A 22969-nucleotide genomic window follows, 5' to 3' on the forward strand; every position below is an offset into this window, starting at 1 on the left:
CATAATAGATGAATACTTTTTGAAAGTAAATGGATCTATAGACTTGGATGAAATATCCTTAAAGAAGCTCGACTTGTCGAAAAATTGTTTACGACAAAGTTCAAAGAGTTGACTACGATAAGATTAGATCTTCCGTAGCAATGCTTATAGTCTATGTGGATTATTCTAGTAATCACTACATATTTCTTTTATGAGATATGCTAGTAGGATGGCAAAATACACTACTTAACATAAGTATGTATACAAGATACAACCAATTGTTTTGCTAGTCCGTAGAATACTAGATAGGAGTACGAACTTCAATTGGATGAAGTGAGTATTACGGAGTTGGAATCTTCACCAGATGAAATAGTCAAAGAGTTTTTGATTTCATCAGAAATGATGAAGAGGCTTGCATTTGCAAGAAATTAAGTGGGAGCGCTAAGACATATTTATAATACTTTATGTAGATGACATATAGTTGGTTATAAATAATGTAATTATATACTTGATTAAAATGTTTCATTGAAAATTAACTTCAATGAAAGGATATGGACTAAAACATATTTAGTGTCAAGATCTATGAAGATAGATTAAAACACATGATAAGTTTAAGTCAAAGTACATAGAATGGATATTGAAATAGTTCAATATAGAAATATTAAGAAAATGTTCTTGTCATGTGAAGGTTTAAACAAAACTTGAGTGTATCTGACACTCGATGAGTAAAAACACATGAGTGATTTTAGATCACAAATAATATGTACAAAATCAGATATCTTGTGCTCTAAAATGTTATGAGCATATACCGGAATGATTCATAAGATGATCATGGGACGACAGTAAGAATATCCTTGAGTACTTTAGAAGAACTAAGGATATATATATATTTTTTTGTATGAAGAAATGACAAACAAATCACTGTAAGGTGTTACACCGATATTGGTTTTGTCACATATAAAATATAATTTCAATCTCAAATTAGACTAAGTGTTGTTTAAAAGGTAGCACAATGAGCTAGAAGTTGTCTATGCTAGATTTAGAAGAGTTCTAAATATTGTGACGGATTCTACAAAAGAAGGCAGAGTATGTCATTGTTTTGACAATGACAAAGGATGTTAAGTCAAGAAGTTCTTTGAGAACATGGTGTAGTTCCGACGGAATCAGAACTTTGAAGCTATATTGTGCATGACAATATTAGTGACATATTTCAGACCGCGAAATTAAGGTTCCACCAGAAGACCAAACATATTTAATGCCGACTCATTTGGAAATGAGTGATGCGTTGAGACGCAAATGAATTACAAAATACATACGTTTCTGAGCGTGTCAGATCCGTTGACTAAAAACCTCTCCCGTGAGCAATACATGATAAAACACCGGAAGGCCAAGGTGTTATATCTTTACAAATGTAAACTAGATTATTGACTCTAGTGCAAGTGGGAGACTGAAGGAGATATGCCCTAGAGGCAATAATAAAGTGGTTATTATTTATATCTTTATGTTTATGATAAATGTTTATATATCATGCTAGAATTGTATTAACCGAAACATTAGTACATGTGTGATATGTAGACAAACAAGAAGTCCCTAGTATGCCTCTTAAACTAGCTTGTTGATTAATGGATGATTAGTTTCATAATCATGAACATTGGATGTTATTAATAACAAGGTTATATCATTATATGAATGATGTAATGGACACACCCAATTAAGCGTAGCATAAGATCTCGTCATTAAGTTATTTGCTATAAGCTTTCGATACATAGTTACCTAGTCCTTATGACCATGAGATCATATAAATCACTTATACCGGAAAGGTACTTTGATCACACCAAACGCCACTGCGTAAATGGGTGGTTATAAAGGTGGGATTAAGTATCCGGAAAGTATGAGTTGAGGCATATGGATCAACAGTGGGATTTGTCCATCCCGATGACGGATAGATATACTCTGGGCCCTCTCGGTGGAATGTCGTCTAATGTCTTGCAAGCATATGAATGAGTTCATAAGAGACCACATACCACGGTACGAGTAAAGAGTACTTGTCAGGAAACGAGGTTGAACAAGGTATAGAGTGATACCGAAGATCAAACCTCGGACAAGTAAAATATCGCGAGACAAAGGGAATTGGTATAGTATGTGAATGGTTCATTCGATCACTAAAGTCATCGTTGAATATGTGGGAGTCATTATGGATCTCCAGATCCCGCTATTGGTTATTGGTCAGAGTGAGTACTCAACCATGTCCGCATAGTTCACGAACCGTAGGGTGACACACTTAAAGTTGGATGTTGAAATTGTAGTACTTGAATATGGAATGGAGTTCGAATATTTGTTCGGAGTCCCGGATGAGACCCCGGACATCACGAGGAGTTCCGGAATGGTCCGGAGAATAAGATTCATATATGGGAAGTCATTTTATGTGAATTAAAATGATCCGGAAGGTTCTACGGAAGGTTCTAGAAGGTTCTAGAAAAGTCCGGAAGAAATAAGGATGGAAGGTGGAGTCCCAAAGGGACTCCACCCACCTTGGCCGGCCAACCTAAGGGAGGAGGAGTCCCAAGTGGACTCCCCACCATGGTGGCCGGCCACCCCACCAAGGAAAGGGGGAGTCCCACTCCCCCTAGGTTTGGACACTTGGAAGGTTTTGGTTGGGGTCTTATTCGGACTCTTTGACCTAAGCCTTGGGGCTTCCACCTATATAAAGAGGGGGAGAGAGGGGCTGGCCGGCCACTCAAGCCACCACCATGGCCGCACCCCTCAAGGGTGCCCTAGCCGGCGCCCCTCTCCCCAAACCCTAGCGGTCTCTCTCTCCTCCACCATATCCCGCACGCTTAAGCGAAGCTCCGCCGGATTTCTCCACCACCACCGACACCACGCCGTCGTGCTGTCGGATTCAAGAGGAGCTACTACTTCCGCTGCCCGCTGGAACGGGGAGGTGGACGTCGTCTTCATCAACAACCGAACGTGTGACCGAGTACGGAGGTGCTGCCCGTTCGTGGCGCCGGAACCGATCGTGATCAAGATCTTCTACGCGCTTTTGCAAGCGGCAAGTGATCGTCTACCGCAGCAACAAGAGCCTCCTCTTGTAGGCTTTGGAATCTCTTCAAGGGTGAGACTCGATACCCCCTCGTTGCTACCATCTTCTAGATTGCATCTTGGCTTGGATTGCGTGTTCGCGGTAGGAAAATTTTTGTTTTCTATGCAACGTTATCCTACACCCCCGGTGGGCATATGCCTCCATTTGAGCTTGGTTAGGTCATAGGTACATGTGGAAACAAGGATCATCACATATGATCGCAAGTTTCTCTCCGGTTCACCTCCGAGGGAGTTCCCCCTATACATGCATAATCTGCCTAAGTGTAGTAACCCCCAGTCCGAGAAGCCGGACACACCTGGGGGGGTAGCCTTGGATATAAAACCATCTCAAATCACTTTTGTGCATTCCATGTGGACACACACAAGTTTTGGGGCCATTCCCTAGATCCCATGCTCGATTTCCGACGAAGCCCTAGTTCTGTTGACCGCGCGGTCTACCCCTTTGACTGCATCCCATCGGGGGTCCCCCGGTGGGCATATGCCTCCATTTGAGCTTGGTTAGGTCATAGGTACATATGGAAACAAGGATCATCCCATATGATCCCAAGTTTCTCTCCGGTTCAACTCCGAGGGAGTTCCCCCCTATACATGCAGAATCTGCCTAAGTGTAGGAACCCCCTGTCCGAGAAGCCGGGCACACCTGGGGGGGTAGCCTTGGATATAAAACCATCTCAAATCACTTTTGTGCATTCCATGTGGACACACACAAGTTTTGGGGCCATTCCCTAGATCCGATGCTCGATTTCCGATGAAACCCTAGTTCTGTTGACCGCGCGGTCTACCCCTTCGACTGCATCCCATCGGGGGTCCCCCGGTGGGAATATGCCTCCATTTGAGCTTGGTAAGGTCATAGGTACATGTGGAAACAAGGATGATCCCATATGATCCCAAGTTTCTCTCCGGTTCAACTCCGAGGGAGTTCCCCCCTATACATGCAGAATCTGCCTAAGTGTAGGAACCCCCTGTCCGAGAAGCCGGACACACCTGGGGGGGTAGCCTTGGATATAAAACCATCTCAAATCACTTTTGTGCATTCCATGTGGACACACACAAGTTTTGGGGCCATTCCCTAGATCCGATGCTCGATTTCCGATGAAACCCTAGTTCTGTTGACCGTGCGGTCTACCCCTTTGACTGCATCCCATCGGGGGTTCCCCGGTGGGCATATGCCTCCATTTGAGCTTGGTTAGGTCATAGGTACATGTGGAAACAAGGATCATCCCATATGATCTCAAGTTTCTCTCCGGTTCAACTCCGAGGGAGTTCCCCCCTATACATGCAGAATCTGCCTAAGTGTAGGAACCCCCTGTCCGAGAAGCCGGACACACCTGGGGGGGTAGCCTTGGATATAAAACCATCTCAAATCACTTTTGCGCATTCCATGTGGACACACACAAGTTTTCCAGCGATTCCGACGCTCCGGTGGTCTGTAACTTGGAAAACCCTGGGGCGGGGACCCCACAGATCTACCCCTATAGCTTTCTCCGTGCGAGGGTTTACCAGTGGAATTTTTTATTTATTTTGCTTTGTTTAAGACATATGTACATGGAAACCATAGGTTGGGCATACTTGACCATAAAATAGGCTCCGTTTGAGCCATGGCGGGGGTTTCCACATACAGATCCTGGATTTTACCAAGTGTTAGCCCATTATGCGGCTCAACGTCGGGTACATCCAAGGTTAGCCAAACCTTACATCACACTTGTACATATATGTTAGGGGCAGAAGCAAGTTTTCCAACAATTCTGACGCTCCGGTGATCTGTTTCTTGGGAAATCCTAGGGCGGGACCCCGCAGATCTACCCCTAGGGTAAGGGTTAGGGTTATAGTTAGGGTTAGCAATGTATGTGAAAACCCTAGGGTTAGGGTTAGAGTTAGCGTTAGCAATGTATGTGGAAACCCTAGGGTTAGGGTTAGGGCTAGAGTTAGGGTTAGGGTTAGAGTTAGGGTTAGGGTTAGAGTTAGAGTTAGGGTTAAAGTTAGGGTTAGGGAATTCTTAAAAAATAGAACCATTTTTTACATAATGCATACTAGTAAATAAATAATAGAAACATAATATAAAGTAATATGAGAGAGAGAAAAAAGAAAAAAATAAAAATAAAATCTATATGCCGAGGGTGGCCGTCGGCATAGGGGGGCCATGCCCTATGCCGAGGGTAGCCCTCGGCGTCTTACCTGACGCCGTGACCGCGCCGTCTCGTCGCCGCTCTGGCAGCAGCTATGCTGGTACCTACGCCGAGGGCCTGGTAGACGCCGACGGCTGCCCTCGGCGTAGGAACCTGTACGCCGACGGTACCTAAACGCCGACGGCCGGCTTCCGGCGCTGCCCCGGCGAGGCCGTACGCCGACGGCCCCGACAAAAAGCCCTCGGCGTAGGGTTTGGCCGTCGGCGTCTCTGGCCATTCCTGTAGTGAGTATTGTCACCGTGCATGCACGCAAGATGGAGATAAAGAGTTAAAGACTATGGATATCACTTGGCATATTACAGCACGGTGAAGAGTATTCATACGAGTGCCTACTGCATATAGTTGCATCATTTGGCCAGGCCAATCTTTGTTCTGAAAAATGCCACTCCACAAAAATAGATCAGTAAAGGCTATTGAAGTGGGGAGTGATGTTTTGGCTCCTGGGTGCATATGCTCCCTTTAGTTTGAACTGCGACTTTGATATATTTTGAAATGTCAAAAAAATTCAAACGAAAAATTCATGTGTACATCTTCACATGCTAAGTGCGACCAAAGTCTTTCCATGAAAAATCAACTTGTAGTTTGAGCTGTGTAAAAAAGACAAAATTTAGTGCTAAAAATCAGGCTTTTGTGAGACTTATTTTATCCTTTTTAGATCGATCACAAAAAATATCGCTTTTTTGCGAAACTGTACGAACGCACATAGATTGTCGAGATGTACGTGCGAAATTTTTTGTTAAATTTTTTAATAATTAGAAATATGTTTTTTGGGCGGAGGAAGCATATACACTCAAGAGCCGAATTGAATTTCCGATTGAAGTGGACGTACCAGCAATGGAGCAAGATAAAGGGGTGAAAGGCAAGCCTAATGAGACCAAAAAATTTAAACTGAAGTACGAGCGTGTACCATATTATTGTTCCCACTGTGGCTTCATGGGCCATAAAAAGGATGATTACGAGGAGGAGGCTGGATACACCTTCCCTAGATTATGATGCGCATGAACTACGCTGCAGCCCTTACAAGAAGTTTGCGTATAGATCCCACTATGTACCACCAGGCCAGGTGCGGCGGGGTATCAGCTTCACAAGTTCCGGCAGCGCGGAATTCCACAAACGTTTTTCGCATAGGAGAACACCACTAGGAGAGCAGTGCCGTAATAGTGTGACTCCAGAACAGCCGCAGTCTTAGGCGGGTTCCGTCGAAAAAGAGATGCCGCCTCTAATGAATGAGGAGGAGCTGTATCCGACTATGGCACAGTGGGCTGTGCAGGCGATCCCAGACCTCAATGACAAGGCGACCTCCAACCAGCATGAGGTGGTTTCCACTCTTGCCGATCAGGTGGTCAAAATGATTGTGGACCCTGGCCAGGAAGTACAGCGGCACGAACCACGGATGGGGAAGGATGCGTCTCTACCAATTATTCAATTCCCTGATGAGGGGGAAGAAGCAGTAGACCGTAGACATGAGAGCTATGTCCGGCTGGGCATGACAGCTGACATGTTCGCACAGGTGCAAGCTTTACAAGTCCAAATTGATGTAGCATCGAAAGGCAGCAGCAGGGCCACTGGGTCTCGGCCTAGTGACATGATCCCTACCATGCAAGGTCTCTCTGACCTGCATGTATCGTTTGGCTCGATGAGCGATGTCTCTAAGCCGGCTGCTGATACAATTATGGGGAAAAGGACAACGGAAGAGCAGGAGGTACAGGGCAGGGCTTGGACCTGTCTTTAGGGCTGCACTATGCGGGCGCGGAAGAGGGAGGCACGCCTAAGAAAGGGAAGAAGCAAGGCGTGGAGCAAGGATAAACCGAGAAGAGCAGCACTGACTTGGTCTATAGGCGAGCCAAGAAGCAACAACCGGGCACAAACCAACCGGTAACCTAACGAGACCCAATGTTTGGTCTCGTTAGGCACAATGAGTTGCCTCTCGTTCAACTGTCGGGGTGCCGGGAATAACCCGACGGTACGTGAACTAGCTCTAATTTCCCAAGTTTGAAGTCCTCGTTTGCTTTTTCTTTGTGAAACTAGACAGAATAAAAATAAAATGTGTTGTCTGTGTCATAGGTTAGGTCTTAAGGATTTTGCTGGTGTTAGTAGTGATGGTTTGAGTGGTGGTTTAGCTCTTTTCTGGCATGAACAACTCATTGTTGACATCCAAGTATTAATGAAAAGTTTATTGATGATTACGTCCGTGAGTCCCCTGTTGCTCCGCAATGGCGCATTACTTGTGTATACGGCGAACCACGGGTTGAAAATTTCATCGCATGTGGGATACCCTCCACTATTTAAAAACTCTATTAAATCTCCCTTGGTTAGTGCTTGGTGACTTTGAGCACTTATCCTGTACTTCACGGCCCGTACAACAAATGGAAGCTTTCCGCAAGGTGCTTTTTGATTGTCATCTAACTAATCTTGGCATTGCAGGTGTGCCATACACATACGATAACAAGAGAAAAATGAAGGGCCAACGTCAGGGTCAGGCTTGACCGTGCAGTTGCATGCCCATCCTGGAGGGATAGGTTTGCAGATTCTACGGTCAAACACTTAACCTCTCCTGTCTCGGATCACTGTCCGGTGTTTGTGGAATTGTTGCAGGAGGTACGAGCACCACAACAAAGTCCAGGAGGCAATATGAAATTCTCTAGGAGCGTGAAACTGACTTGGGTGAGAGGATTGCTGCTGCCTGGGGCGAGGCCGGACAAAAACGCAACCTAAATGAGATTATGCAGGGCCTAGACCAAGTCATGTCAATGTTGCAACTATGGAGCAAGAAGAAATTTGGTAGCATCTTGCGAGAGCAAAATAAGGAAAGGAAGCATTTGGAAACGCTCAAGCTGAACAATGCGAGCCAAGAGGATATTCGACGAGCTACAGATCACATGCAGAAACTGCTATATAGAGAAGACATGCTATGGCTGCATCGTTCGTGAGTCACATGGCTAAAAGAGGGCAGCCGAAATACTAGGTTTTTTCATCAAAAATCCGTCTGGTGAGCCCGCAGAAATAAGATAAAAAAACTCAGAGATGAACAAGGAATTTGGCAGGAGGTGCCAACGGACATGGAGAGAATGGCATCCTCTTACTTTCAGGAGTTGTTCACACGAGACCCATCTCTCCAATCAGCCGACCTAGTTGGTATGACAGAGGAGAAGGTTTCCCCAACCATGAATGATAGCCTCTGCATGGATTTCACTGATGAGGAGATAGGCGATGCCCTCTTCCAAATTGGGCCCTTAAAGGCCCAGGTGTTGATGGCTTCCCGACCCGCTTCTATCAACGCAATTGGGGTACCATCAAAGAGGAGGTGATAGATGCGGTGAAACTCTTTTTTGTGACAGGTCATATGCCGGATGGGGTCAATGACACGGCCATTGTGCTCATTCCTAAATGTGATCAGCCAGAAACTCTCAAAGATTTTAGGCCTATTAGCCTTTGTACTGTCATCTATAAAGCCATCTCGAAATGCATGGTAAATCGACTCAGGCCTATATTAGGTGAAATTGTGTTAGCTAAGCAAAGTGCATTTATTCCTGGCAGGCTCATTACAGATAATGCTTTAGTGGACTTTGAGTGCTTGCACTTCATCGAACAGAATACAAATCCGTACAAAACCTTTTGTGCCTATAAGTTGGACTTGTCTAAAGCCTATGACAGAGTTTGGGAATATCTAAAAAAGTGATGCAAAGGTTAGGTTTTTCTCAACGATGGGTGGACTGAAGGAGATATGCCCTAGAGGCAATAATAAAGTGGTTATTATTTATATCTTTATGTTTATGATAAATGTTTATATATCATGCTAGAATTGTATTAACCGAAACATTAGTACATGTGTGATATGTAGACAAACAAGAAGTCCCTAGTATGCCTCTTAAACTAGCTTGTTGATTAATGGATGATTAGTTTCATAATCATGAACATTGGATGTTATTAATAACAAGGTTATGTCATTGTGTGAATGATATAATGGACACACCCAATTAAGCGTAGCATAAGATCTCGTCATTAAGTTATTTGCTATAAGCTTTCGATACATAGTTACCTAGTCCTTATGACCATGAGATCATGTAAATCACTTATACCGGAAAGGTACTTTGATTACACCAAACACCACTGCGTAAATGGGTGGCTATAAAGGTGGGATTAAGTATCCGGAAAGTATGAGTTGAGGCATATGGATCAACAGTGGGATTTGTCCATCCCGATGACGGATAGATATACTCTGGGCCCTCTCGGTGGAATGTCGTCTAATGTCTTGCAAGCATATGAATGAGTTCATAAGAGACCACATACCACGGTACGAGTAAAGAGTACTTGTCAGGAGACGAGGTTGAACAAGGTATAGAGTGATACCGAAGATCAAACCTCGGACAAGTAAAATATCGCGAGACAAAGGGAATTGGTAATATATGTGTATGGTTCATTCGATCACTAAAGTCATCGTTGAATATGTGGGAGCCATTATGGATCTCCAGATCCCGCTATTGGTTATTGGTCGGAGTGAGTACTCAACCATGTCCGCATAGTTCTCGAACCGTAGGGTGACACACTTAAAGTTGGATGTTGAAATGGTAGCACTTGAATTATGGAATGGAGTTCGAATATTTGTTCGGAGTCCCGGATGAGATCCCGGACATCACGAGGAGTTCCGGAATGGTCCGGAGAATAAGATTCATATATAGGATGTCATTTTATGTGAAATAAAATGTCGCGGAAGGTTCTATGGAAGGTTCTAGAAGGTTCTAGAAAAGTCCGGAAGAAACCACCAAGGAAGGTGGAGTCCACAAGGGACTCCACCTCCATGGACGGCCAGCCCTAGATGGGGTGGAGTCCCAAGTGGACTCCACCATAGGGGGCCGGCCACCCCCCACATTGGATGTGGGAATCCCACCTTTGGGTGTGAGTCCTAGTTGGGCTATGTTTCCCCCCTCCTATGGTAGTTTTTGGTTTCGGGTATTATTCGAAGACTTGGACACCAACACTTGGGATCCACCTATATAATGAGGGGCCAAGGGAGGGGGCCGGCCACCCCAAGACCATAAGCTGGCCGCCCCCATAGAGTGGCCGGCCACCCCCTCCCAAACCCTAGCCAAGCTCCTCCACTCCATATTGCCCGCATTGCTTAGCGAAGCTCCGCCGGACTTCTACACCGCCACCGACACCACGCCGTCGTGCTGTCGGATTCAAGAGGAGCTACTACTTCCGCTGCCCGCTGGAACGGGAGGTGGACGTCGTCTTCATCAACAACCGAACGTGTGACCGAGTACGGAGGTGCTGCCCGTTCGTGGCGCCGGAACCGATCGTGATCAAGATCTTCTACGCGCTTTTGCAAGCGGCAAGTGATCGTCTACCGCAGCAACAAGAGCCTCATCTTGTAGGCTTTGGAATCTCTTCAAGGGTGAGACTCGATACCCCCTCGTTGCTACCGTCTTCTAGATTGCATCTTGGCTTGGATTGCGTGTTCGCCGTAGGAAATTTTTTGTTTTCTATGCAACGTTATCCTACAGTGGTATCAGAGCCGTGTCTATGCATAGATGGTTGCACGAGTAGAACACAATGGTTTGTGGGCGTTGATGCTCTTGTTATCTTTAGTTTGAGTACTTTGCATCTTTATGGCATAGTGGGATGAAGCGGCTCGGACTAACTTTACATGACCGCGTTCATGAGACTTGTTCCTCGTTCGACATGCAACTTGTATTGCATAAGAGGCTTTGCGGGTGTCTGTCTCTCCTACTATAGTAAAGATTCAATTTACTCTTCTATTGAAAACATTAGTATCAACGTTGTGGTTCATGTTCGTAGGTAGATTAGATCTCTCTCGAAAACCCTAAACCACGTAAAATATGCAAACCAAATTAGAGACGTCTAACTTGTTTTTGCAGGGTTTGGTGATGTGATATGGCCATAATGTGATGATGAATATGTATGAGATGATCATTATTGTATTGTGGCAACCGGCAGGAGCCTTATGGTTGTCTTTAAATTTCATGTTGAGTAGTATTTCAAAGTAGTTGTAATAGTTGCTACATGGAGGACAATCATGAAGACGGCGCCATTGACCTTGACGCTACGCCGACGATGATGGAGATCATGCCCGAAGATGATGGAGATCATATCCGTGCTTTGGAGATGAAGATCAAAGGCGCAAGAACAAAAGGGCCATATCATATCACATATGAACTGCATGTGATGTTAATCCTTTTTATGCATCTTATTTTGCTTAGATCGCGACGGTAGCATTATAAGATGATCCCTCACTAAAATCTCAAGATAATAAAGTGTTCATCCTTAGTAGCACCGTTGCCAAGTCTTGTCGTTTCGAAGCACCTCGTGATGATCGGGTGTGATAGATTCAATAAGTACATATAACGGGTGCAAGACAGTTTTGCACATGCGGATACTAAGGTGGCCTTGACGAGCCTAGCATGTACAGACATGGTCTCGGAACACGTGATACCGAAAGGTAGAGCATGAATCATATGGTTGATATGATGAACACTTTGAGTGTTCGCCATTGAAATCACACCTTTTCTCGTGATGATCGAGTTTAGGTGCGGTGGATTTGGTTCGTGTGATCACTAAGACAATACGAGGGATATTGTTTTGAGTGGGAGTTCACTTAGGTTTTTAATTATGTTGAATTAAAATTTGAACTCAATTTGTCATAAACTTAGTCTAAACTATTGCAAATATATGTTGTAGAGATGGCGTCCCCAATCAATTTTAATCAGTTCCTAGAGAAAGAGAAACTTAAGAGCAACGGTAGCAACTTCACCGACTGGTTCCGTCATGTGAGGATCTTCCTCTCTGGCGGAAATCTGCAATTTGTGCTTGATGCACCGCTAGGTGACCCTCCTGCAGAAGATGAATCCGATGAAGTAAAAGCCGTTTACGCGACTCGGAAAACTCGGTACTCTCAAGTTCAGTGTGCCATCCTGTGCGATGCGGAATCCGATCTTCAAAAACGTTTTGAGCACCATGATCCTCATGAGTTGATGAATGAGCTGAAAGCTATATTCGAGACTCATGCGGCGATGGAATGCTATGAAGCATCGAAACATTTCTTCAGCTGTATGATGGAAGAAGGCAGCTCCGTTAGTGAGCACATGCTCGCCATGACCGGGCATGCAAAGAAACTCAGTGACTTGGGAATAGTAATTCCTAACAGACTGGGGATTAATCGTGTCCTTCAATCACTGCCACCAAGTTACAAGAACTTTGTGATGAACTACAATATGCAGAACATGAACAAGGAGTTACCTGAACTTTTTGGCATGCTAAAAGCTGCTGAGATTGAGATCAAGAAAGAGCACCAAGTGTTGATGGTCAACAAGACCACCGATTTCAAGAAACAGGGCAAGTCTAAGGGAAAATTCAAGAAGGGTGGCAAGAAAGCTGCCACGCCTCCTATGAAACCTAAGAACGGCCCTAAGCCCGATGCTGAGTGCTATTACCGCAAGGAGAAGGGACACTTTGGAAGCGTAATTGCTCCAAGTATCTGGCTGATCTGAAGAGCGGCCTTGTCAAGAAGAAGAAAGAAGGTAAAATTGAAATACATGAAATAGATGTACATATAACTGGTTCTCATTATACTAGATTGGAATTTGATACTCTTTCCGTTGCTCATATTTGTAACACGAACCAGGAACTCAAGAATAAACGACAACCGCTGAAAGATGAAGTGACGATGCGCGTTGGAAACGGATCCAAGGTCAATGTGATCGCAATGGCACACTTCCTCTACATCTACCTTCGGGATTAGTTTTAAGCCTAAATAATTGCTATTATGTACCTGCGTTGAGCATGAACATTATATCTGGATCTTGTTTAATGCAAGACGGTTATTCATTCAAGTCTGAGAATAATGGTTGTTCTATTTTTATGAATAATATCTTTTATGGTCGAGCACCACAAAAGAATGGCTTATTTCTATTAGATCTCGATAGTAGTGATACGCATATACATAACATTGATGCTAAGCGAATTAAACTTAATGATAATTCTACTTATATGTGGCACTCGTCTTGGTCATATTGGAGTGAAACGCATGAAGAAACTCCATACCGATGGATTACTTGAATCACTTGACTTTGAGTCACTTGATAGATGCGAAGCATGTCTAATGGGTAAAATGACAAAGACTCCATTTTATGGTATGATGGAGCGAGCTACTGACTTATTGGAAATCATACATACAGATGTATGTGGACCAATGAGCGTAGCATCGCGCGGTGGTTATTGTTATGTTCTAACCTTCACAGATGATCTGAGTAGATATGGGTATATCTATTTCATGAAACATAAATCCGAAACTTTCGAGAAGTTTAAGGAATTTCAAAGTGAAGTAGAAAATCAACGTAACAAGAAGATCAAATTTCTACGATCTGATCGTGGAGGTGAATATCTGAGTTATGAGTTTGGCATGCATTTAAAGAAATGCGGAATACTTTCACAATTGACACCGCCGGGAACACCTCAACGAAACGGTGTGTCCGAACGTCGTAATCGAACTCTCTTAGATATGGTTCGTAGTATGATGTCTCTTACTGATTTGCCGTTATCATTTTGGAGTTATGCATTAGAGACAGCCGCATTCACTTTAAATAGAGCACCATCAAAATCCGTAGAAACGACACCGTATGAATTATGGTTTAATAAGAAACCTAAGCTGTCGTTCCTGAAAGTTTGGGGTTGCGAAGCCTATGTAAAGAAGTTACAACCGGACAAGCTAGAACCCAAAGCGGAGAAATGCGTCTTCATAGGATACCCTAAGGAAACTATAGGGTACACTTTCTATCACAAATCCGAAGGCAAAATCTTTGTTGCTAAGAACGGAACCTTTCTTGAGAAAGAATTTCTCACTAAAGAAGTGACTGGAAGAAAAGTAGAACTCGATGAGATTGATGAATCTATACTCGTTGATCGAGTAGCGCGATGCGGAAGTTGTACTGTACCGCCTACACCGGCAACAGAGGAAGCTAATGATAATGATCATGAAACTTCGAACGAGGAAACTACTGAACCTCGCAGATCGACAAGGGAACGTGCCACTCCTGATTGGTATGATCCTTGACTAAATGTCATGATTGTAGATAACAATGATGAGGACCCTGCGACGTATGAAGAAGCGATGATGAGCCCAGATTCCAACAAATGGCAAGAAGCCATGAAATCCGAAATGGGATCCATGTATGATAACAAAGTATGGACTTTGGTAGACTTACCCGATAGCCGAAAGGCTGTCGAGAATAAATGGATCTTCAAGAGAAAAACAGATGCAGATGGTAATATTACTGTTTATATAGCTCGACTTGTCGCAAAGGGTTTCCGACAAATTCAAGGAGTTGACTATGATGAGACTTTCTCACTGTAGCGAAGCTAAAATCTGTGAGGATTTTGTTAGCAATAGCTGCATTTTTCGATTATGAGATTTGGCGAGATGGATGTCAAAACGGCGTTCCTTAATGGAGATATTGAGGAAGAGTTGTATATGGTACAACCCAAAGGTTTTGTCGATCCTAAAAATGCTGACAAAGTATGCAAACTTCAGCGTTCAATCTATGGACCGAAGCAAGCATCAAGAAGTTGGAACCGACGCTTTGATAAGGTGATCAAAGACTTCGGGTTTATACAAAGGTCATGGAGAGGCCTGTATTTACAAGAAAGTGAGTGGGAGCTCTGTAGCATTCCTGATATTATATGTAGATGACATATTATTGATCGGAAATGATATAGAACTATTAAGCAAAGTGTTAAGGGTTATTTGAATAATAGTTTTTCAATGAAAGACCTTGGTGAAGCATCGTATATATTAGGCATCAAGATTTATAGAGATAGATCAAGACGCCTAATAGGGCTATCACAGAGTACATATCTGGACAAGATTCTAAAGAAGTTTAGAATGGACGAAAGTAAGAAAGGGTTCTTACCTATGTTACCGAGGCAAGGTATTGAGTAAAACTCAAGGACCGGCTACGGCAGAAGAAAGAGAAAGGATGTGTAACATCCCCTATGCCTCGGCAGTTGGATCTATCATGTATGCCATGCTATGTACTAGACCGGATATAGCACATGCTGTTAGTTTGACTAGCAGATATCAAAGTGATCCAGGAATGGAACACTGGACAGCGGTCAAGAATATCCTGAAGTACTTGAAAAGAACTAAGGATATGTTTCTTTGTTATGGAGGTGACCAAGAGCTCGTTGTAAACAGTTACACCGATGCAAGTTGGAACACTGATCCTGATGACTCTAAGTCACAATCTGGGTACGTGTTTATATTGAATGGTGCTGCGATGGGCTGGGCAAGCTCGAAGCGGTGCACGGTGGCGAAGTCTTCAACGTAATCGAGTACATAGCGGCTTCAGAGGCTTCATCGTAAGCGGTATGGATGAAGAGGTTCATTGTAGAGCTCGGTGTGGTTCCTAGTGCATTGGACCCATTAATCATTTACCGTGATAACATGGGTGCCATCGCCAATGCACAAGAGCCAAGGTCACACAAGAGGCTGAAGCATATCAAGCTGCGTTACCACTCGATTCGCGAGTACATCGAAGATGGAGAAGTAAAGATTTGCAAAGTACACACTGATCTGAATGTAGCAGATCCATTGACTAAAGCTCTCCCTAGGGCAAAGCATGACCAACACCGAGAATGCCATGGGTGTTAGGTATATTACAATGTAATCTAGATTATTGACTCTAGTGCAAGTGGGAGATCGAAGGAGATATGCCCTAGAGGCAATAATAAAGTGGTTATTATTTATATCTTTATGTTTATGATAAATGTTTATATATCATGCTAGAATTGTATTAACCGAAACATTAGTACATGTGTGATATGTAGACAAACAAGAAGTCCCTAGTATGCCTCTTAAACTAGCTTGTTGATTAATGGATGATTAGTTTCATAATCATGAACATTGGATGTTATTAATAACAAGGTTATGTCATTGTGTGAATGATATAATGGACACACCCAATTAAGCGTAGCATAAGATCTCGTCATTAAGTTATTTGCTATAAGCTTTCGATACATAGTTACCTAGTCCTTATGACCATGAGATCATGTAAATCACTTATACCGGAAAGGTACTTTGATTACACCAAACACCACCGCGTAAATGGGTGGCTATAAAGGTGGGATTAAGTATCCGGAAAGTATGAGTTGAGGCATATGGATCAACAGTGGGATTTGTCCATCCCGATGACGGATAGATATACTCTGGGCCCTCTCGGTGGAATGTCGTCTAATGTCTTGCAAGCATATGAATGAGTTCATAAGAGACCACATACCACGGTACGAGTAAAGAGTACTTGTCGGGAGACGAGGTTGAACAAGGTATAGAGTGATACCGAAGATCAAACCTCGGACAAGTAAAATATCGCGAGACAAAGGGAATTGGTAATATATGTGTATGGTTCATTCGATCACTAAAGTCATCGTTGAATATGTGGGAGCCATTATGGATCTCCAGATCCCGCTATTGGTTATTGGTCGGAGTGAGTACTCAACCATGTCCGCATAGTTCTCGAACCGTAGGGTGACACACTTAAAGTTGGATGTTGAAATGGTAGCACTTGAATTATGGAATGGAGTTCGAATATTTGTTCGGAGTCCCGGATGAGATCCCGGACATCACGAGGAGTTCCGGAATGGTCCGGAGAATAAGATTCATATATAGGATGTCATTTTATGTGAAATAAAATGTCGCGGAAGGTTCTATGGAAGGTTCTAGAAGGTTCTAGAAAAGTCCGGAAGAAACCACCAAGGAAGGTGGAGTCCACAAGGGACTCCACCTCCATGGCCGGCCAGCCCTAGATGGGGTGGAGTCCCAAGTGGACTCCACCATAGGGGGCCGGCCACCCCCCACATGGGAGGTGGGAATCCCACCTTTGGGTGGGAGTCCTAGTTGGGCTAGGTTTCCCCCTCCTATGGAAGGTTTTGGTTTCGGGTCTTATTCGAAGACTTGGACACCAACACTTGGGATCCACCTATATAATGAGGGGCCAAGGGAGGGGGCCGGCCACCCCAAGACCATAAGCTGGCCGCCCCCCATAGAGTGGCCGGCCACCCCCTCCCAAACCCTAGCCAAGCTCCTCCACTCCATATTGCCCGCATTGCTTAGCGAAGCTCCGCCGGACTTCTACACCGCCACCGACACCACGCCGTCGTGCTGTCGGATTCAAGAGGAGCTACTACTTCCGCTGCCCGCTGGAACGGGGAGGTGGACGTCGTCTTCATCAACAACCGAACGTGTGACCGAGTACGGAGGTGCTGCCCGTTCGTGGCGCCGGAACCGATCGTGATCAAGATCTTCTACGCGCTTTTGCAAGCGGCAAGTGATCGTCTACCGCAGCAACAAGAGCCTCATCTTGTAGGCTTTGGAATCTCTTCAAGGGTGAGACTCGATACCCCCTCGTTGCTACCGTCTTCTAGATTGCATCTTGGCTTGGATTGCGTGTTCGCCGTAGGAAAATTTTTGTTTTCTATGCAACGTTATCCTACATGGACTGGACAATGGCTTGTGTCACATTGGTGAGATATCAAGTTAAATTCAATGGGAACCTCCTGGATTCATTTTCGCCTTCTCGGGGCCTCTGACAAGGTGATCCCGTGGTTGATGGCTTGTCTACCTTGTTACAAAGGGAAGTGGCTGCTAGAAATATCACCCCAGTCAAAATATGCCGCCAAGATCCTGGAATATTACACCTCCTATTTGCAGATGATAGTATTCTCTTCTTCAAGGCTGAGGTAGGACAAGCTACTCACATAAAATCAGTCCTTGATATTTATGCCTCGAGTACAGCTCAACTTATAAATTCTAGCAAATGCTCCATCTTGTTTGGCAGCTCATGCCCCACACTAGGTGGACAGAGGTGAAAGAAGTGATGAATGTGGTCCAAGAAACCTTTGTCTCAAAGTACCTTGGTCTCCCAACCCCAGAAGGTCGCATGTCTAGTGGGAAGTTTCAGAGCCTGCAATCAAAGTTAGCAAAATGTCTGGTCGAATGGGATGACAACCATAAATCACAAGCAGCCAAGGAAATTCTCATAAAATCCATTGCACAAGCTATCCCTGTGTATGTCATGAGTGTGTTCAAACTGCCTCTAGGCCTTTGTGATGAATTGACAAAAATGATTCGACGATATTGGTGGGGAGCAGAGAATGGGGACATCATGCTAAGGCCTGAGGACTGGTGGATTAGGATTCTGTGATATGTGCCTGTTTAATCTGGCACTCTTGGCACGACAAGCGTGGCGACTGATACAACATCCTGGCACCCTTTGTGCACAGCTTCTTAAAGCGAAATACTTCCCAAATGGCTCGTTGATTGACACTATTTTTACAGGGAACGGGTCATCTACATGGCATGCCATCGAATATGGACTAGAGCTCTTGAAGCAAGGTGTAATCTGGAGGGTGGGAAACGGTTCCCAAATCCGCGCCTGGCGAGACCCGTGGATCCCCAGAGACTCCAATCATCGGCCACGCTCTACACAAGGCCGATGCCGGTACCGCGCTGGATAGCTGATTTCCTTCAACCTGACGGATCTTGGAACCTACAACGCCTACACCTCTATTTTGAACAGGAGGATATAGAGGAGATAATCAAAGAGATCCCCAAGGAATGAGCAAGACTTTATTGCATGGCATCCAAAAAAACGTGGAACATTTACTGTCTGCAGCGCTTATCGACTAGCTCTGACCGCTACCATGCAGTGCCATGGCCATGGTGCAACCAGCCTACGATCTAACGGTGAGAGACCGAGCTGGAAGCTGATTTGGAGCTGTCAGGTACCACCCAAAGTGAAAATCATCACCTGAAAGATATGTAGGAATGCGATGTCCACGCAAGTTAATATGGTCAGGAGGGGAATTCCTACAACGCGAACATGTGCTATCTGTGGCAATGAAGATGAGGACTCCTTTCATGTCTTCATTCGCTGCGCACATGCTAGAGCACTATGGCAAGCCATGTCTGAAGTCTGGCCACTACCACAAGATGAGTTACTGAAGAATACTGGTCGGGAGTTGCTCCTACACCTGTTGACCTCCATACCGTATGTGCAAAGAGCTCAAACCCTCATGACGTTGTGGCGCATCTGGCACACCCACGACGAGATGACGCATGCCAAACCATGCCCCACGATTGAGGGATCTAGGCGGTTCCTGGTAAGCTATTTGAATTCTCTTATGATGATTAAGCAGTTTCCTAATGCAGATGTAACGAAAGGCAAAATGGTGGTGGATCCTGGACGAGGGTTTAAGCGAGAAGGACCAAAGGAGGATGATCGCCAAAGGTCTCAACTCAGATGGATTCCGCCAAGGCCGGGGGAGATGAAGCTGAATGTCGATGGAGCCTTTACAGAGCACGGTGCTGGCATTGGCATGGTCCTACGGGATTCCCAAGGGGAGGTTCTCTTCTCGGTGTGTCGCTCGCTGCAGCACTACAGAGATGCGACGGAAGCGGAACTCCTGGCCGTGGAAGAAGGACTACGCCTAGCTCTGCATTGGACACAACACTGCAGAGATTGTGCAGAGGCCGTAGAGCTTATCAGGAAAACAACTCCAAACACCTCTATGTTTGCCTTTAAAGTCAATGTAATTCATGATTTATTAAGGGAGAGAGATACTAGAATAGTCAAGATCAGCCGTGTCATCAATACTGCTGGTCATGGGTTGGCTAAGCTAGCTACGGTTCAGGGCCGTACTGAATTTTGGCTCGAAAGTTTCCCTGCTGCAGCTATAGCTCTAGACTGTAACCTGTGTTCTAATTAATGGAAATCTCTTTTCCCGCAAAAAAATAGATTTTTTAGGACATCCACAAAAACAGATGAAGAGTAGGATTTGTACCGGTGGTCCCAGTATTGGCCCAACCCTTGCTCCACCCTGATCAAAGGCCCACGTTGTGTTTTGAAGCACGTCGACGTTTTTGAAAATTATTTTTGACATGTTGCATTTTTATTTCAATAAGATGGTGAAAAACATAAACAATGAGCTTACTTTATAAACTCGTTACAACCTTTAATAACAAAAAAGACTATGGAAGCCATGGCTAGGTTCGGGAATTTAGATAGAAAATTAGGTGACAAAAGAGCAAGCCAGATTTTTAGTGAGTAGAGAAATGATGTCATTCATGAAAAAAAAAGTGTTCTCTTTTCACCAATCAGCTTTTTTGTAGCTCGGCTACTGAATCTCCATGCAAAGTTTAGGGCGAATAAATAAAACAACAATAAATATTTTCTAAATGACGAGTAGTCTATCCTAGGCAATAACTACTACTACACGAGGGAAACACCAACAAAAAGATCATAACAACATTTTGGACCTCTGGATCCTACTTCCGATAGGACATGGATTTAATCACTTCAATTTGGGGTAGTGGTAGAGTGTGGTCCAGATTCAAGACTCGACAAGTAGGCCTATTATTGAGAAAATTTTAGATATGGACAAAATTATTGGCTATAATAAGGTTACCAAATTTCTAGAAGCATGGGACATGGCCCGGTATGGCACAGTGTGTAGTGCTCCCTCAGATCCATGAGACATGCCTTTTGTTGTTCAGTTTCAAGTTGAAATCCAACCAATACCTGGGCATTGAGCAAAAGGGGCCCTGAGTTTGTGTAGTAGTTGCTCAAAATATGTCATCTATCCCCTCCTATAGGTTTTTGAATATTACTTTCCAATTCCTCAAGTACAGTAGCTCAAGTTGCCACACCTGTTTCAGACAAAACCACTAAAAACTGAGTAAGATATTTCTAAAATTACACAACACTACGGGCATGCAAGTGAAACTACATTTAGATGAACAAATTTTATATTACAAAACCATCTAGAAGCCTTTAGAAATGTGATAGCGAAAAATTGTATGTAGTGTTAGAGTATATCACGTATAGGCTATATTCGGTACTTTAAATTCTATGCATGCATGTTCATAAGGCATGCCATCTATGTGATTATCTATGGAAACCAAACAAGTCATATCAGGAAAATTATAAGAAACATAATTCTAGGAATTCCCTATAACATTTCTCGGAACAAATGAGATAAGGGAAGTCCAAACGCCGACTTACCCAGTAAATAGAATTTTTCATATATAGTTGTAAGACTATTTTACAGCATAGCAAAACAAAGCCGTTTTATTTTTAACTTTTCCATAATGTGGCGATGCAAGTCAATGTGATATGTGTAACTTTGTTTCACTTTCACACCAACAACCTTGTGAACTGGTTTCATGTACAACAGCACCACCAGCTACCATCACTTGTCTCATTCGCCCCCAAAACAATCCCTTAAAACAGCACCCATGTATTTTGCGTGCTTTTTCTCTCTAGAAGTTCATTTTACTGGTACAGATTCCACATTTGCTCATCGTAGCACAAAACTGGACTGAAAGTATAATCTTCAATGAGCAGTATCAGTGGTTCTGATACCAGACGCCCTCTTAAGCTCAACAGCTATGTGTCCGGGACTGCAGATAAAATTAAAGGATTTGTTAGGCTGAGAACTAAATTCGTACTCAGTCAATTTCTAAACCATTTGATTTATTTTGTGATTCGTGCTAGTTTTGCAACTGAGATTTGATGATATCATATCTGAAAGCTAGTTTCCCATCGACTGAGAAATAGTCACACTCTAAAATTAAACTACTACTCGTGGTAATACTGTAGTACATGCGTTCTAGAGATAAAATTACGTTCGTGTGAGTAAACATATGCTTGCCCTCCTCCCTTTTTTAGTTTTTAATCGTCTTCTAGTTCTTGTTGGTAAATCGAAACAGAAAACGTGGTAGTAGTTCAGACGGAACAGAGTTAGAAATGCTTTGATCGCAGCAATTCACACCATCTTCGTGTCGCGCGTAAGATCCGAACGTTAAACAAACTCACAGATCAATGGTTGTTGCACACTCCGCCTTATAAATAGATGAATCAGTGAGCATCTCTAAACCCACACAAGCATCACAAACCAACTCAATAATCCTGCGTGCTACTACGTGCTTAGTTAATCCCTCCGATCGTAGCCAACAACCACAATGGCGTCGTCCAACAAGTTCTGCACCGCCGCGCTCCTCCTCCTGCTGGCCGCCGTCATTGCCACGACGGCCGACGCGGCGAAGAACATCGTGTCGTCGGAGCCTCTTCCTAAGAAGATTTGGCCGGCGAGGCAGGACGCGTCGGCGACGTGCGTGGGATCGCTTCTGGCACTGAGCCCGTGCCTGGCCTTCTTCGAGGACGCTGGTATGTCGGGGGCGCCGCAGGGGTGCTGCGAGGGTATGGCCGGCATCATCCAGGACCAGGCGGCGTGCCTCTGCCACATCATCAACCACACCCTCGAGCGTGCCATCGGCGTCGACATCCCCAACGACCGCGCATTCTCCCTCATCGGCGACCTCTGCGGCCTCTCCCCGCCACAGGACATCATGGAGACCTGCGCCAACGGCCGTGAGGTGCCGCCGCTGTACGTTTGCCCGGCGCCATCCGCCTGATCCATCCAGGTAATAAGCAGACCATGCATAGTTCTCTAAAAGTATAGCCAATCTTCTAGCAAATTCACTAGTTCTTTGTCTTTGTTTTTTGCAGCTTCATTATCGTCGACACTCGAGAAGGTAGGAACCGAAGATTATCGGTCAGCTGCAATAGTACCTCTTCGAAGTTGATCGGCGACCTGCATATATATGAATGCAACTTATATGAACTAGATTT

General features: G+C 44.3%; 1 protein-coding gene across 1 annotated transcript; it reads left to right on the forward strand.

Moving 5' to 3' along the window:
* Positions 1 to 22238: 22238 nt before the first annotated feature.
* On the forward strand, positions 22239 to 22961 carry LOC127348887 (non-specific lipid-transfer protein C6-like). The gene is made up of 2 exons (XM_051374753.1): positions 22239 to 22761; positions 22847 to 22961. The coding sequence occupies exon 1, from the start codon at positions 22300 to 22302 to the stop codon at positions 22750 to 22752; it is 453 nt and encodes a 150-aa protein (XP_051230713.1). The 5' UTR covers positions 22239 to 22299; the 3' UTR covers positions 22753 to 22761; positions 22847 to 22961.
* The last annotated feature ends 8 nt before the right edge of the window (positions 22962 to 22969 follow it).

Source organism: Lolium perenne, chromosome 4, assembly GCF_019359855.2.
Source record: "Lolium perenne isolate Kyuss_39 chromosome 4, Kyuss_2.0, whole genome shotgun sequence".
NCBI lineage: Eukaryota > Viridiplantae > Streptophyta > Magnoliopsida > Poales > Poaceae > Lolium > Lolium perenne.

Bases quoted from the DNA above. Each gene is read 5' to 3' on its own strand.
- LOC127348887 (XM_051374753.1), top strand. From the start codon at position 22,300: ATGGCGTCGTCCAACAAGTTCTGCACCGCCGCGCTCCTCCTCCTGCTG.